Here is a 17,130-nt window from a genome sequence, read left to right as displayed (position 1 = left end):
GAGTTGACTTTTCTAGACAACTTCAGAGGTGGATTTAAGCCTTGATACTTGGTCAGGCATCACCCTCCGCATGCACAGCCCAGAGCCCATCACCAGAGCTCCGCGGCCGGCTGCTCTCCCCGGGGGGAGCCCTGCAAAGACACCAAAAGAGTTTGCAACCTCGTTCCTGCTGCCGGCTCCGGCCGCTATTCCCTCCTGATAGAAACCTCCCAGACCCCTCTCCCTGTCTGTGAATTTTCAAATGCCAAACTTTGGCATTTACGGTGAATCCTCAGATACCGGGATTTGGGAAATCCCTCCCGATCAAAGGAGTGGTGGTTAATGGGGAAGGCAGTCTCGGCGATGCCCAGGCTGCTCCCAGCAATATGGAAACCCGAGGCAGCGCCAGGCCCCCCCATCCCGAGGGCTCTGTTTTTTCACAGCCACGCGGAAATCACCCTAACAGCTTCAAATGCGAGAGAAAAAAAAAACCAAAACCCTCCTCCCCCCTTCGAGATGCCCCCATCCCTCCCTGCACCTCCAGGGAGAAGCAAAGCCCCCGGTGCCCCGATCCCACCGCGCCCACCAAACCCACCCGGGGGAGGTTGCGGAGGGGGGTGGCTGCAGCGGGGCAGGGGGCACCGGCAGAGCTCCCCCCCGCCCCGCCGCTGCCCTCCCCGCCGCCGTCCCGCCTCCGGGGGTGTCCCCGCCGACGGGTCCCGCCCAGGTAGCGGCGGAGCTGGGGCGGCCCCCGGGGCTGCCCCCGCCCCCGGCCCGCCCCCGGCCCGCCGCTCCATCCCGGGATGGGCCGGCCGAGCTGACAGTCGGGCTCGGCGGCCGCCGCGGGCGCATCCACCGGGCAGCGCCCGCAGCAGCCGCCGCCGCCGCCGCTCCTGCCCGGCGCCCACCTGCGGCGGCGGCTGCCCCGGGCGGGGGCTCGGGGGGGTGGGGGGGGGCTGCTGCCGCTGCCGGCGGCGGCGGCTCCGGCTCCGGCTCCGCTCGCTCTATCCCTGCCTGCCCTCCAGGATGAGCCCGGAGTATTTCCTGCGCTCCTTGCTGCTCATCATCCTCGCCACCTTCTCGGCCAACGCCAGCAACTGGCTGTGAGTAGCCGCGGGGCGAGGGAAGGGGGGGGAGGGGGCTACCGCTGACACTTGTTGATAGCCCCCCCCCCGGGGGCGGCGGAGCAGGTGCCGCCGGGGTCGGGCAGCATCGGGGTGCGACCCCCCGCCTCCCCCCCAGCAACGATGCCGCTCGGTGGCAGCGGGGGTCGCAGCCTGCATCCCCGGGCAGGTGGGCTGCAGGGGATGCCGACCCTCCCCAGCCGCTCGGGTCCGGTGTATTATCGAGGCCGGCTGGACAGGGGCTAGTTATCGAGCCCCCGTCCCCTTTTTGTCCTTAAGTCACGAATCCGGACCACGCTGGGGGACGATGGAGGTCGGGGCATTGGGTCGGAGCCGGGCCTGGGGGTTGGCGAGGTGCCGCACGAGGGTCAGCGGTCCAGGGAAGGATTTGGCAGGGCTGGGGCAGCCGAGCGCGCTGGCCCCGGGGATCTGCGGCAGGCAGGGCTGCCCACGCCTCGGCCCCCCGGTTCTGGCAGGAGGACGGGTGGCGGGGGGCTGTCGCATGCCACAGAGGAGCCCGGTGACATTGGGAACCCGCTGAACAAACACTGAAATAATGTGTAAGGTAAACAGGGGCGGAAATCATTCTGGAAAATTCCTGCGTGTTTGCCAAGGCAGTGGGACTGTCTTCTGGGGAGACCCCCCCGGGGCAGAGGGGATGGAGCATGACAGCACCTTCCCGCCTAACTTTGAACGAAGGCACCGGTTCCTCCTAATTAATCTGCTCTGGTGGGAGATGGCGCTTCCCCTGCTCCCAGCGTTGCCGGCTGCCGTGAACTAATTAGTTCCTGGTGCATGCAGCCAGCAGACCCGCTCTCAGGCTGGGAACAGGGGCCACCTCCATCTCACCTCCCCGGGTCTCCATCAGCAAGGGCAGGCACACCACAGCCGGTTGGGGAGTCCCTGGGGTTGTCGGCATGGAAGATCCCAAGTGGCTTGTGCCTCTCCCGACACCTGCGCTCAGGTGGGCACGGTCCCACAAGCACATCCCCCGCACGAGGAGTCCTCTCCGCAGCCGGCTCCCATCTCTCCTGCCTGAAGATTTGGCTCGCTGGAGGCTGTGGGACGTGGGTGGGTTTTGGAGGATGCTCCCTACGCCCCGGGGAAAGTGCCAGGTCAGCAGCATTCTCCAAGTGTCCTGCCCGTGGGAAAAGGTGCTCGCCCATCGGTAGCTGCCTGAGATGCGTTAGCACTTAGTCCTCCTCCCCTCCTTCTTTGCCAGATGGAGTGATTTGCGCGCCACGCGTCTCCGGCAAGTGGTGGGTGGATCATAGCAGCTATCGAGGTGGTCTGTTAAGCTGTCACGCTTCTGGTGAAGGTATATTAGGAACTGTGGGAGTGTTTTTCCTGCAGAGAGAAAGTCTTGCTGAAGAAGCCCTGCGGGATGGTGGCAGGTCCCCGGAGAGAAGCAGCCTCGGCTGCCGCGGGACGGGCACGGGGAAGTGCTTGGCAAAGGGGGATTTCACGAGCGAGGCTGACAAGCCACTCAGCTTGGATGCACAGAGGTGGGACCCCCCGGGTCCCCGGCACCGCAAGCAGCTGGGATCGTATTTGGGAAGCCGAGACGGAGGGGTGGTTCGCCGCAATAGACGGGGAGGGCTGTGTGCAGCCGTCCGTGCTGGCGAGGCAAGGGGTGGGCGCGGGGGGCTCGGCGGCGGGAGAGCGGAGGGCTCATTCCTGCCAACAGGGGAGGAAAAGCAGATGCATTTCAGTGCGTTTGAAAGGAAGGGGGTCCACTTTTTTTGATGTTGCAAATATATCATGATAAAAGGACCATCCACGGCTCGTGCTTTTTATTCTTTGCCTTTAGGATTAAGACAATTCCCATTGTTTATCTTCTCACATCAGAAACAAAGGCCGCTGGAGGCAATAAAGAGAGTTAGAAGGATCCCAGGAGTTATCAGATGTTCGAGGAATGAGTGTGCCTCGTACATCTTCGTGAAGCCTCACGCGTGTGGGCTCCAGCATGCTATGCTTTATCGCAGAGCTGCCCGGGCGCTGCCAGCCCGTGCCCAGCACACCGGGGCCGGATCCAGCCTCGCTGGGCGCATATTTCTGCGCATAGGTGTGTGCGCTGGGTGGCAGCGCACGGTGAAGTTTGCGTTTCCAGAAACCTGCTGGATTAGTGATTAAGCTCAGTTGTGACTTTTTTTTCTTCCCCCCCCTAAAGCTTCTTTCGACCTGTCCGGACTCGCATTCCCCCGGCGCTTCAGAGAGACGCTGCTTGCAACACTTGAGCTGAAGGTTTTTCTGTAAGCCTGGCTTTGTGGGGAAGGGCTTGTTCTGGCCATGCAAATTGTGTCCTCTGAACCGCCCCATCCCACATAGAAGGGAGACGGTGTAGGTATCTCTCAGAGGGATTGCTCTGCTACAGCGACTGTTGAGCTGGAAGGGACTTTGCCAAATCTTTTCATTAAACAGACCAAGCTACTTTCTCTCTGGTTAGGAAGCAAACCTCAGGTGTGTTTTCTCAGTGTCTTGAGTTTGGGGAGTTGCTGCTTGGCTTGCTGTCTATCCACAAAACCTCTGTTCTCCAAATCTGAAGAGATGCTCTGTTCCCCTTCTCACGAGAGCCTCGCGCTTGTTCTTCCTCCTGCCTCTTCAGGCACAGAACTGTAAAATTACATAAAGGGCTGTAGTTAGTGCCTTTTAGATCTAGCTGGTTGTGCATGGGAAGGTCCCTCCAGCTTCTGCTTTATCTCTGGAGGAGTCCAGGGACATCCTTTATACAGGGGAAATAGCTAAGTTACTTTCCAAAGCAACTCACATTTCACAGACTCGATTCAGCTCTTGAACCTGCACGTGCAGTAGTGTGGTTGAATTTGGAAGCATGTTCTCTCAGTCGTCCAAAACCATCCCGATGCTGGGGGGCAAGGTTGTAGAGGGTTTCAGCCAAATGAGCACCTCTCTGAAGCATGGGAGCACCAGGCTCTGGTTTCAGTGGGAGGTAAGCGGCAAGCAGTAATGTAGGTAGTTATTTATTCATTTATTTGTCTGTTTTGGAGGGAGGGAAGTCCACCTGAAGAGGTGAACTAGAAAATGTGCAAAGTGGGGTGTGGGTGTAAGCATCCACTAACTGCACACGGCACTGGGGCTCCTGTGATCTCTAGCTGTTCGTGTGGTTTGAATGATGAGAGTCAAATCCCATGCCCAGAAAGCATCAGATACAACAGGGCAGGGGTCCTTTATGGGCGAGACCCCTGGTTATCAAGCTATCTGGAAATCATTACAGCGTCTCTCCATTTTCTTGCAGCTAAAACTGGCTTTGGAGGAGGCTCTCCATATGTATGCTGGGTAGTTGATATGCGGTTATGCCGCTGCAGAGCAGGGTGTGCCACCAGCAGCTCCGTCTACCCCCTATTTACAGGGGTTTAAAACTTCCGTCTGGGCTTGAGACTTGGCTTAAAGGGCCAGGAGCACAGATGGGCTTTTAAACCCTTTTAAAAAAAACTGAATTTGAGCACTCTGGGAAAGCTTGAACCTTGCAAGTATCCGAACAAGCCTGGCTAAGCAGCTGCTCTCTAATAGTAACTACTTTTGAGGGCTGGAGAGGGAGGGATAAAAGGAGTTTGGATTTCTCTGGCCCCCTTTCATCTGAACATCACAAGGTGCTTTGCAAACGCTGGGCCTGATTCTCCGTGCTCATCCCTGACAGCTTCGAGGATGTTGCAAGAGCAGCCTGAACGCTCGTTTTGTACCGGTTTGGATCATTGTGCAACGTAGAGGATTTGGGAAGAAGCATGCTGGAGTCCTACACTTGCATCCCTCTGTTTTTAAACCAGACTTGATTTTTTTTAAGGTGAGTCTCCCCAGCTTTGGTAGCGGAGAGACCTCGCTTCACCTTGAGCCTGGCTTGGTTTAATTTTGTACGAGATTCTTTGCATTGTCGTTGCGACCCTCCCATTTTCCACCTGGCGAGGAACCGGTCCAACATTTTCCCAGCGGATGCCGTGCCACCACGGCGCTGATTCAGCAGGTGCAGCTAGCTCCAGGGCAGAGCTGCTCCTGCTGAGCCCCGCTCCCCTCCCTGTGCTCTTGTTTTTTGATGCGAGGATAGTGTCAGGAAAGTTCCCCAAGTCACATCTGCTCTGGCAGCCGGGATGGTGGATTGCACCGATGGGGTTTGATGGAGAATTTCCTTGCTTTGAGGGCTGCTGTGGGTCGGATGAGCGGCTCTCCACTTCTGGGGTGCCCAGGGCTCCTTTGCATTGCTCTGGGGATCCTGCTGGGTCCGCGACGTTGGTGTATGCAACCAGTGACACCCATTCCCCGAGGCTGTGGGGAGGGAGAGTGAAACCGGCAGCCTACACTGGAAATATTTATTAATTTTTATTTATTTATTTACAAGCCTTGCCACTTTTGACAAAAACAGCTAATTTTAGCTCAGCGATGAAAACAGACTGGCTTTAAGGGTTGCATCTTGCCTCTGCCAATCTTGGTGCTGGACTTCCAACCAGTTTGGCTTGTCTCTGAGTGCTGGTCCTGTCTAGCAGGAAGACTTCAGGGCTGCATTTGCCAGGGTGTAGGAGGGACCTGTGCGCTCTGGCTCCTCAGCAGTGATGGGCATTTCTGTCCTAAGGAAGCCTCAAATAAAACTACATCCCAATCTTTAGCAGCAGAGCCTTATTCTAGGGAGGATGGACAGGAGAGAGATAAAACCACTCTGCACCCCAGATTGTGCAGAACTGGAGCAGCTCCAAATATGAGCAACAGCAAGAAGCAGATTTCTTTTTTGCAGTGGTTTGCTATGACTCCGTGAGTCAGAACTGGACTTTTGCATTGAAGAAAAAAAAAAAAGTTTGTTAGTCTGCTGAGAGCTATTGTCCTCTCAATTAATTCATCCGTGCTGATGGAAAGAAATGCATTACAGCCATTTATCTGGGCTTTCTTAAAACGATGAAATTGCTGAGCAATCCTGGAGGTTAACGGTTTTGAGGAGGTTCTTCCGTATTTCCTTACAAGTGCAATGACACTGGCTCTTACAGTACTTGGTGATTTTTTTCTTAAAGCTTGAAAGCCTTGCAAATCCACAAAAATCTCAATCATCCAATGCTGCTCAAATGGCAGACTCTGCTCTGGATACAAAGTGCAGGTAACCTTTGTTTCCTCCAGCCCCAGGGTGTCTGCCCCCCATGCCTGTGGGTGACCCCCAACAGCATCCTCCAGGCTCTCCAGGAGCTGCTGCCATGGGCTGGTGCAGTTTGCAGCTGGGAAGGCGGGGTGCAGGATCTGGCTGCCTCAGCAGAACTGGAGCCAGTATTGTGCTTTCACGAAATTACTTGGGGAAAAAATTAACTGAGTATCTTGGCCGATGGAGAGCAGCCTAGGGACTGTTGCAAGTTGGGCGAGATCAAACTAATCCTGCAGACAGCTTCTCTCGCCACATCTTTGCAAATTCTGATTGAAACTAAAAACTTATCAGATTTTCTCCAACCAGGTCTAGGCTGAAGCACTGCACAAGGGGAATTCCCACAGAGCTCAGCCTGGTGGCCTGCACTTGCCTCCTCTTGCAACAAGGCATTGCTGTTTGTATTCGAGTCCAGGAGTAGCTTCTGTTGTCTTACAAAGGAAGATGCAGTAAAGGATATTTCCTACACATCCAAAGCAGATTTCCAAAATGGATGCTGCTCTCAGGGTCTTCCCAGCTTCCATCCTGATCTTCCCCGTCACAAAGTGGAGATGTTGCCCCTGGATGCTCAGAAAGCCAAGAAGCAGCACTGGCTTGGGACCAGCAGCCGGGCCATCTCACTGTCCCCAGAGACTTGTGATGGGGGAGGCAGGCCACCACCAATGGTTGGTGCATGGGTAGATGGGTGTTTGCTAGGTGCACATGGTGTTAGGTGCATGGCCCAAGATGTAGGGGGAACAGGACTTGAGCTGTAGGTTCACCTTAGAGCTCAGGTGGTGGAGCTGCACACTCAGGTCTGTAGGCAGGTAATGGTGAGCATGGCAATGCCTCCTCCTGGGAGACTGTTTTGGCAGCTGTTAACGGGAGGTGAAGATTAGGGTATGAAAAACACGGTTTCAGCCAAGAGATGAAATGTGCAGTAACTGTGACAGGAAGGACTGAGCCCGAGAGCTGCTTTTCTTCCAGGGAAGAAACCAGACAGACTCTCAGATGATGGCTTTGTAAATCATGGTTTACACTTAGAAGGGATGGAAGGGCAGGCTATCTAATCCCAGGAGGGGGATACCTAGTCTCCGGGAGGGACATGTCCTGCTGCAGAGCCATCAGCTGGATAAGGGCAATGTTGCAGGTTGCAGGTCTCTGGCAGATCCTGACAGGAACATGCCCGAGTCAGCAGACCCGCCGAACCATGCCAAGGATGTGGGTGGTACCTACGAGCCTGGCTGTGTTGGCACAGGGAGAGTGGTACTAAGCCCAGTGCCGGACACCACGAGAAAGCGCAGGGGCTCTCTGGCCCACCTAGACCTGCCAACCCTAGGACATCTCTCCATGCCTTGTCTCTGCTTGGAAGAGGAAAGCAACAAGGAAAAGATGATCCCTTTCTCCATAGCTGCAGGATGGCTCCTTGTGGTTCCCAGTCAGTACCTCTATCTGTATGCATCTATCTGTCTATCTTCATGTACTTTTTTTTTTAAATCCTAAACAAGCCTTTTCTTCTTCCTCAGAAGAAACCTGTCTGCACTAGGCAGTGTCAATCCTAAGTACAACCCTGAGTCACTGGCTGACCATATGTTCAGCCACAAGAGGCACAGAGATGGGCCGCTGACCCAGGCTGACTTTGTTCCTCCATGAGCAGGGAGGATGTTTGCAGAGGCTGCCTCTCAGAGAGGAGCAGAGCTGAAGCATCTTTGCCATTTAAGACTTGAACAACCCTTTTGTGGCCTTGGCCAGGCAGGTTGAGTGTTTGCTGAACAGGGTGAAGCTTCTGAGCTCATCTGACTTCTCAGCATCTTTAAGTGATATATCAGTGATGCCGCTGGCCTGGGTCTCACTGTTACCATATTAAAGAAAATATTCCCAAAATGAGACAGTACAAAGAGTTCTCACACTTGAAACTCATTTGTTTAAATAAAAGAAACACCAGAGATTTCTGCTTTCTCCAAGACATCTGCTACATCTTCCCTGACCCGCCTCTATTGAGAATTTGTCAATGACTCAAATTTCCATACCTTCCTACGGCAGGGAATCTCCTCCCCTCTCCTTCTGGCTTTATCTGCCAACCGCTGTGGCTCTTCCTATGTGTTCTCGTCATTCCACCAATTATTCTTCCTCCTGAAATTATTATTGTAATTTTTATTTAAGTAGGGCTTCCCTGCCCCCGCCTTTTCAAGGCTCCCTGGATTTGAGGTTTCCTTATTTGCCATCTTGCAGGGTGGATCAACTGCAGCTGCTTAAATTATGGGGCTTCAGTCTTGATCTATATACTGTGGATGGAAAAAAAGGAAGGGCTTTCTGTCAGTTTTGTGTTAAATCAATGAGTTTTATTAAAAGGCAGCTTGTTCTGTGAGTGACTTGTTTGGATTTAAGGGCAGGAGAAAAGAAACGTAAATGCCATGATGAAACAAGAAGACAAAACTTGAGCAAATGACTTGGGCAGCAGCTCACCCCTTGAAACATTCTTTGCCCAATCTTGGAAAGGGAAGAAAATATGCCATTATTTGGGTTTTTTCCACAAGCAGGGCTGTTTTGAGGCTGTATGTGAGACTTAAGTCATAATCTGGAGCTCTGTGCAGCTCTGCACAGCAATCAAGATGTGGTACCAGGATGGAGATCTGCACCGAGACCTTGCAGAGGGCAGGAATTGTTGGGTTTCCTCCTGTTGTGCCTGTCTTGCTGTGTGTGCAAGTAGACAAAGGCTTTGTCTGTGGTTTCTACCACCTCAGTCCAGGAAAACGAAGTTTGGAGCAAGGTCCTCGTTAAGGACCAGGTGCAGTGCTAAATCTGGGTTTTCATGGTGACCGTGGGATGCTGCAGATGGGTTTGGTGCCTTGCTTGTGCTCCACAGCCCTGAGAAACACTCTGTGAGTTGCAACGTGGAAGCATCTTTGAGTGCTGCTGAGGGCAGAGCACGTTTCCCAGCTCTTATCTCACCCTTCAGCTGCCCCAGAGAGGGGAAGGGGGGTGAGATGTTCCTGCCCAGTGCCCCTGCATGTAGTGTGGAGAGATGCCATGTGAAAGCCTTGAAGCTGAGGTCCTTCAGCAAAGGTCCTTCCTTACATCCTTAACTCAAACTCTGGATCCCTCCTGGACCAGGGACCAGGATGGGAGCCTCCACCCCACCCAAAAAAACACCTTTTTTGGAAAGCAGTGATGGTACTCATGGGATGTAGGAGACTGGTAGCAAGCTGGGAGTCTAAGGGGCCATGGCATTTTAGGCACAGTTGCCTCCATCCCCAAGGAGGGGAGGACACACATGGGCTGAGGAGGGATGATGGCATACAGAGGACCTGTCATGGGGGAGAGAGGCCAGAGCACCGTTCTGGATAGCTTCATCTTATTTGCCTGCCTTGCAAAACAAATTACCAGACCTGTTCTTGGAGAGCTTTACGTATCTTTGAAGCATCCTTGGCCTTCGTTTTATCATCCCAAATAGCATTAAACGCTTGTTGGGGAGGCATCTTATCAGGCACATCTACTTGGAAAGGCTTGAAAGGCTCTGGTCACGCTTTTCTTCATGTGTGCTTTGAATTTATAGCTCCCCATTGCCTGGAGAATCCCGCCGAGCTGGAAAATATATTAGAAAAGGAGATGATGCCCCCATCCTGAGTAGGGCTGATGTTAATGTGGCTGTTACACCTGCGGCACGGCTCTCTCCTGCCAAGGTGCCTGCAGTTGGACCGGGCACTGACTCACCAGCAGGACCAGCCGTGCTGCTTTGCAGGAGCTGGTTCCCTGTTATGATAAATGCTGCTTAAGTTGCAGGAACTGGGAAAAGCCAAATCAGCACACGGGGTTATTACTGGAGGCAGAATATGGTTTTCTTGGCTTCCAGGCTCAAAGCTGATCAACTGACCCACGGTGTCTTGGGAGGAATCTCACTGCTTCATTGTGTGTCAGCTTCTCCATGCTCAGACTGAAGTGATGGCTGGACCTGGGAGGGGACAGGGCTGTCACGGTCACTCTGGGTTTGCTCAGTGTCAAACACCCTCAAAGCTCCAGAGGGTGATTTGCTGCCTTCATCCTGGGTCAGCCGAGTGCAGCGAGATGTGGGAACAGCAATTGTTGCACCCTGTGTCTGGGACCGCAGCACAGGGATGGGGACACTCATTGCACGGTGTGGGGGCCAGCAGAAAGGTGACAGCCCTGTGTTTGGCCACGGTGCGGTTTCCAAGCCAACCGTGTGCATCAGGGAGCTGCACGGCCGGTCCTCTGCAAACAGGGCTGTGCCCTTGGAGGAGCAGAAAGCCTTGGGCAAAGATGCTTAGCTGGTATAAAGGCTAGAAAAGAACTTGGCTCTGAAACCACGGCAGCCTGCCACTTCCCGCTGTCCAAGAGGCATTGCATCAAGTGATCTCCATGCACAAGGAAAGCTGAATGCTTTTGACGGCTCGCCATGCAGACTCCCCACGGACACTGCAAGCCAAGCCGGCTTTCTCACCGTCTCCCACGGCCTCCCAGTTGTAAGCATGAAACCAAGCTGGTGAATAATTCTGCTGATGCACAGAAGAGAAAATCCTGTTCTCTCCTCCTGGGGCAGACTGGCAGGGCTAATGGGAGGAAAGAGGCTGTGACAACTTGATTTTGTGGCTGAAGTCAGCAGATCTGGCTCCTGGGACACATGGGAACAGGCAGGGAGCAGGAGCCACTTTTGCACAGTCACTTCTCGGAGGCAAGCAGGGCTTCAAAGGAAAAATCCTTAGCAGGATGTCGCAACTTGGGAGGAGGAGGAAAAAAACAAGCAAACAAAAAAAACCCACAAGCTCTGTAAGGCTGGGAAATGCAGAATCAAGGAATGAGGTTTCCAAAAAGCCTTCGCTCAGTACTCGCATCTCTTGGTGCAGACGAGGTAGCAACATGAGCTGATGCTGGCGATTCCCGAGGACGTTAAAGCTCGGTGTGGTCAGCGGGTGCAAGCATGAGTTTTGCCTGTGCAACGCAGGGGATGTCCCTGCTCCACAGCAGGATGGGGCTCCACCAGTGGCAGTGTCACTTAAACCGGGTGCTAGCAGCTGTGGGAAGGAGGGAGTCTCAACTATGCACATGCTGGCACAGGCACAGATAGAGGATCTGGGATTATCCAACAACCTGACCGAGCTGTGCAGGTCTATCTTAAAACCCCTCAGGGATCCAGAGGCTGGGGCATGGGTGAACATGCACACATGCAAGGCACGGTGGGTTGGGTTACTGGATGTGCAGGATGGACCATTGGGCCCATGTGCTCGGTGGGGACATGTCAAGAGCTTGTGGGGTCCTTGCCCCAAAAGGGGCAGCTCTTCTTTCCCCCTAGTGCCGACACTCAAGAGCAGCTCTGTAACTCCTTCTGCTGAGCATGGGGCAATGGAAAGTAGAGCACGTCACCTCCACGCTGGGCCAATCTTTTCCAGGTCAGCAAAGACCTCATGGCCATGTTGGCTAGCTGGGCTGGTGGAGGAGGTGCCCAGCGTGTGTGGTTTTGTCCACGGCAGGCTCCTGACTCTGTCCTCCCCACTATAAGCCCTGCTCAAATCACAAGTGACAGGAAACCTGGCAGCTCCCAGAGGCCATCCTTGCCTGCTGGGGGCCGGGGGAGCTAAAAGCAGGCTGCAGGAGGGAAGTGGTTTGGAGGGCAATGTTTGTCGGTGATGAGCACAGAGCCATGCTGCGGGAGCAGTGTGGCAGCTGGAGCTGGCAGCCGAGCGCCTGTCCTGCTTGTTTTGGCTGACTTCAGAGACCTCTGGCTTTTCCTAGTAGCACTTGGATGTGCCGGTACTCAGGAGACCTGACCAGGCACATTCAGACAACACCGAAAATATCTTCCTTGCAGGCAACAGAGGCAAAGGGGAGCCAGCAGCTGGGCTCCCCCAGAGACAGGGGACCAGGCTGCAGAGGGATGGTTGTTTTGCTTGGGCTTGCTCTCTGCCAGCCAAAAACACATCCTGCGGAGCCACTGCAGTGGCACATTTAAGGTGACCCCAGATGGGCACCAGGCCTCAGCTATGGAGGGGATGAGAGGCTCACTCTCCTCACTGTCTGTGGTGCAGGGTGTCCCAGCTGAACATGAGTTCATGCTCCCCCAAACATTACCTCACCTCCTAACCAGTTGTGCTGGCTGTTGCGGCAGGTACCTGGCAAAGCTGTCTTCAGTGGGGAGCATCTCCGAGGAGGAGACTTGCGAGAAGCTGAAGGGCTTGATCCAGCGCCAGGTGCAGATGTGCAAGAGGAACCTGGAGGTGATGGACTCGGTGCGGCGTGGAGCCCAGCTGGCCATTGAGGAGTGCCAGTACCAGTTCCGCAACCGCCGCTGGAACTGCTCCACACTGGACACCCTGCCTGTCTTTGGCAAGGTGGTAACGCAAGGTGAGGCGGGAGGACGCATGCCTGGGGTGATGCTGTATGGGGGGAATGGCTACAACAGCAGCCCAGTGGGCTGCAGATGGGTTTTGCTTGCTTGCCCCTGAGCCAGCGGCTGGGGAGAGTAGAGAATGGCCCAGTGTTGGATCTTGGGGCTGACGGGTCTTCCCTGGGCATTTCAACAGGGCTGTTTTGACTGTGTTGGGGGCAGCATATCCAGACCCTTGCAGTTCCTCAGCTGCTGGGTGCTCCTGCCCCCCCCCAAACCTTTTTCACACCCAGCGGGTGCCCATTGCATGGAGGCAGCAGCCCAGAGCATCCGGAGAGCCTGGATCTTTTACAAGGACATGCCAAGTTCGAGCGGGGGCCCTGAAGTCACCCTGCGGTCTAATCTCTTCCCCGCCAAGCCCAGGAGCTTCGCTCCGCAAAGCTGTGGCTCCATTTATTCGGTCTCTTTGGGCAGCCCCGAAGCGGTGACCGCTGCCAGACTGGTGTGCTGCTCTCAAGCGGAGCCGTCTGTGGGCGAGACCTTGGGAGGACAGCCCTCTGCCGCCCGATGTGAGTAAAACACGCGGTGGCTGGACCCTCCAAGGTCAGCATCATCACCCACCACCACCCAGCTGCCAGCCTTCGGGGGGATTTCTGGCCAGGGCAGCCCCTAGCCCCTCTGACCCCCGCTGCACAGAGGCATCCCAGAGGCACAGGGCTGTGATCAAAACAAGCAAGGAACCAGAGCATCAGGGTGAGGAGACGGAGGGGAAAGCCTCTCCGCAACCCCTGGAGACCACCAAAGCGGCCCTTGCCTCCCCTCAGGTGCCACTGCCATCTCTGATGCGCCCTCTCACTTCCCATCCCAGGACCCATAGACAAAGCCTCCCCCCCAGCTTCTTGTTTGACTTTCCTCCCCTCAATGCAGGGGTGAAGATCTCTTCTTGTGAAGGTTCAGGGACTGGAAATACCAGAAATACCAGAAACTAAAAGTCGTCTCTTTTTAGGCAGCCACAGCACAAACCGACCAACACGATCCTACTATTAACCTCGATTAACTTGGAGGCGGTTCAGTCCCCGCGCTGGCTGGGTCCTCCCCAGCCACTGCCGCCTGGGCCAGATTACAGCTGGGCCACCAAAGTCTGGGCTGCGACCACCAAAGTAGCTGCTCTCTGTCCAACCGGCAAGCCGGGGTGACGTCTGCTCGCAAGCCGTCCCCCCCCTCTACACCAAGCATGGGGCTACCTGAAATGCCAACCCTCCTCGCTCAGAGATGGAGGGGCTGTATCCTCAACTGGCCTCGGAGGACGGTGGGGATTTGGGTGTTGCAAGAGCTGATCCCTGGCCACGCCGCCCTGTGTGTTTATGCCCAGGGATGTCCCCTGACTTCCCAAACGAGCTCTTCCTAACCGTGTGGCACCACATAGGTAGACGCAAGAGCTGGGAAGGGGCTGCACGCTGGGGACCAGCATGGTTTTGCAAGGCACTTTGGGAGCAGAGTGGGGTTTTGCAGGGTAGTTTGGGAGGTGCTGGGAGCTACAGGACCCTGTGTGAGAGGATGGCAAGGATCTGAAGCTGCAGGGGATGTTCCTGGATGTGGAAAGCAGCCAACTATTTTGGATGCAGGAGGGATTTCATGGCAGAGGTGCCCCGCAAGCACCAGGCAAGACAGTCTCTCCATATAAGCTCTGGAGAGCTCTCCCCACATTGGCAATACAGCCTTTGCACCTTCCTTATTGCCAGGTTGTAATTTACCCATTGCATTCATGTTTTTAACCTTGTGGGACAGTTCCCAGCTCCTTCACTATTGCAAGACAGGACTGTCACTGCTGCAAACAATCTCCCAGCGCCGAGGTGTCTCTGCTGAGACTGGTCCAGGTTTGGTACTAAGCAAACAGCATCCCTAGGAGTGGGGAGGATGAGTGTCCTGCATGAGGTACCCCATCTTGGGAGGAAGAGACAGAACAAAGGGCTTGACCTGCTAGCTCTGCATAGCATGTTTTGCTGAGAGCCAGTTTTCAGACCAGCTTTTCAAGGGGGTTTACGTGCAACACCAGCGTTAGGAGGGAAGAGGAGCAGAGACACATGCAACAGCCCACCAAGCGCCTTTGGCCACCTGGCTGCACCCCCTCCAGAAAGTCCTCTCGCATGCCTCAGACTTGCTGCCACGTTTCCCACCATTGTTTGTGCTGTTGCAGGGACGCGGGAGGCAGCATTCGTCTATGCCATCTCTTCAGCAGGGGTGGCCTTCGCAGTGACCCGAGCCTGCAGCAGCGGCGAGCTGGACAAGTGTGGATGTGACCGCACGGTGCAGGGGGGCAGCCCACAGGGTGAGCATGCAAGGGCAGAGGGATGGCACAAACGAGCAGGGCTACAAAATGGCCAAGCATGGAAATGCCCACTTTCTGGAGCCATCCAGAAAGGAGGTAAAAATGAAAATAAAAGCCTCCGGTTAGTCTACATGAGTCCCTCAGAAAGGCATCTGGGAGCATCACCCATGGGGGAGAGAAAGCATCTTGTCCATGTTCCCCCCCACAGGGCCACAGTCCCCAGCTTCCCCAATCCCCTAGGCAGCCCAGCCTAGTCAGCAGCAAGACAGAAGAGGGGGCAGGTCAGCTGTATTTTAGCAAGAGCAGGGCTGGAGAGGACGAGCAAGGCAAGCTGGCTGTATGTCTCATCCGTGCTCTCTGCCTTAGGCTTCCAGTGGTCAGGCTGCTCCGATAACATCGCCTACGGCGTGGCCTTCTCACAGTCCTTCGTCGATGTCCGCGAGAGGAGCAAAGGGGCTTCTTCCAACAGAGCGTTAATGAACCTCCACAACAACGAGGCAGGGAGGAAGGTAATGGTGAGAGGGAAACCTGGGCAGCCAGTGCGGCTCTGCAGCATCGCAGCTGGGCTCTGCAGCCATTGCTTGAGCCATTTTGGCTTTATTTAATCCCATCAGCTCACGTACATCAACATCACTTCCTGCACAACCCTTCCAGACCCCATACATTGCACCCTTCTTTCTGCATCCTTCCTGAGCCAACCGTCCCATCTTGTTTCTTGTGTCTCTTCCTCCAGGCAATCCTGAACAACATGCGGGTGGAGTGCAAGTGTCACGGCGTGTCAGGCTCCTGCGAGTTCAAGACGTGCTGGAAAGCCATGCCCCCCTTCCGCAAAGTGGGAAACGTCCTGAAGGAGAAATTCGACGGTGCCACAGAGGTCGAGCAGAGCGAGATTGGATCCACGAAAGTGCTGGTACCCAAAAACTCCCAGTTCAAGCCGCACACGGACGAGGACCTCGTCTACCTGGACTCCAGTCCCGACTTCTGTGACCACGACCTCAAGAACGGGGTGCTGGGCACCAGTGGCCGGCAGTGCAACAAGACCTCCAAGGCTATCGATGGCTGCGAGCTGATGTGCTGCGGCCGGGGCTTTCATACGGACGAAGTGGAGGTTGTGGAAAGGTGCAGCTGCAAATTCCACTGGTGCTGCTCCGTCAAGTGCAAACCCTGCCATCGGGTGGTGGAAATCCATACATGCCGGTGATGCACAGAGGGGAGCACCCATCTGTCCCCGTCTCTAACTGACCTTGCTTCTCCCTTGCCCCAGAGCCAGGACTGAGGAAGTAACCCAGATGCTGCAGGGAGAGTGCAGCTCTTTACAGAGACAAAGCCCCAGAGGAAAACAGATTTTAAGAAAAAAAAAATATTTAAAGTTTCAAAAAATTGCCCATTGTTGGATTTTTTTATTTTGTTTTGTTTGCTTGCTTTATTTATTGCTGAAGCCAGAGCCCCTTGGTGTCCTGTGCCAGCAGGGACATGTCTGCTCTCAGCGGCTGGCTGGGGACCTGCGTGATGCCTGCTCTCATCGGATGAGCTCCCGCTGACTCCGGAGCATTGCAAACAGGAGGTGTTTAAGCCAAGGCTAGCGTTAGGCACTTGGTATCTTCTATCGCAGTTATTTTTATTTAAGGCATGCGCTGAGCATCCCAGAGCACTGCTTGCCTTGGCTGAGCCTCGGGAGGGGATGGAGCACAGCCAGCATGTGCAGCCAGGTGCATTGCAAAGGATGGGCAGATGGTGACGGGGTGGCACTGTCCCCAGGAGTTAAGCTCCATGTGGGGAGAGCCCTGCCAGGGTGATCAGTATATGAGGGGGCCATGGGACACTCCTGCATCCCCTTGTTGTAGGATGCTCGATGGCCTCCCAGGCACTGGCTGAATTTTGGAGCAGCTCCAGTGGCCACTCTGATTTACAGAAGCTCCTCAGCAGCTGCCCAGAGCTGTCAGAGGACACAATGTTCCCACCATGCTCCCCTTCCCCTTGCAAGACCCCCTCTTCCCCCCTCACTTCTCCAGCATCTTGTTCAGCTGGAGACTGTGAAGAGGGTCCAGAGAGGCCATTGTACCTGTAATCCAGTGACTCTTAATGGGGCTGGGAGCTGATGGGAGGAAATCCCAGGGGATTTCTTTTCCTCTGTCCCATAATTGCCCCCACCTTGCTCACCAGTATCCCACAAACAGGTCTCCTCTTCTTTCTCCACATGCCTGTTCTCTACACCCAGTGAGGGCTCTGGGGACAGTCCCCATCCTGTTGG

General features: G+C 55.1%; 1 protein-coding gene across 1 annotated transcript; it reads left to right on the top strand.

Moving 5' to 3' along the window:
* The first annotated feature begins 969 nt into the window (after positions 1 to 969).
* On the top strand, positions 970 to 16,262 carry WNT4 (Wnt family member 4). The gene is made up of 5 exons (XM_052792550.1): positions 970 to 1,082; positions 12,332 to 12,567; positions 14,748 to 14,879; positions 15,246 to 15,388; positions 15,613 to 16,262. Exons 1-5 carry the CDS (start codon positions 1,006 to 1,008, stop codon positions 16,078 to 16,080), a joined length of 1,056 nt encoding a protein of 351 aa, XP_052648510.1. The 5' UTR covers positions 970 to 1,005; the 3' UTR covers positions 16,081 to 16,262.
* Positions 16,263 to 17,130: the final 868 nt, after the last annotated feature.

Source organism: Harpia harpyja, chromosome 7, assembly GCF_026419915.1.
Source record: "Harpia harpyja isolate bHarHar1 chromosome 7, bHarHar1 primary haplotype, whole genome shotgun sequence".
Taxonomy (NCBI): Eukaryota; Metazoa; Chordata; class Aves; order Accipitriformes; family Accipitridae; genus Harpia; species Harpia harpyja.
This window is presented reverse-complemented; position numbering and strand designations above follow the sequence as displayed.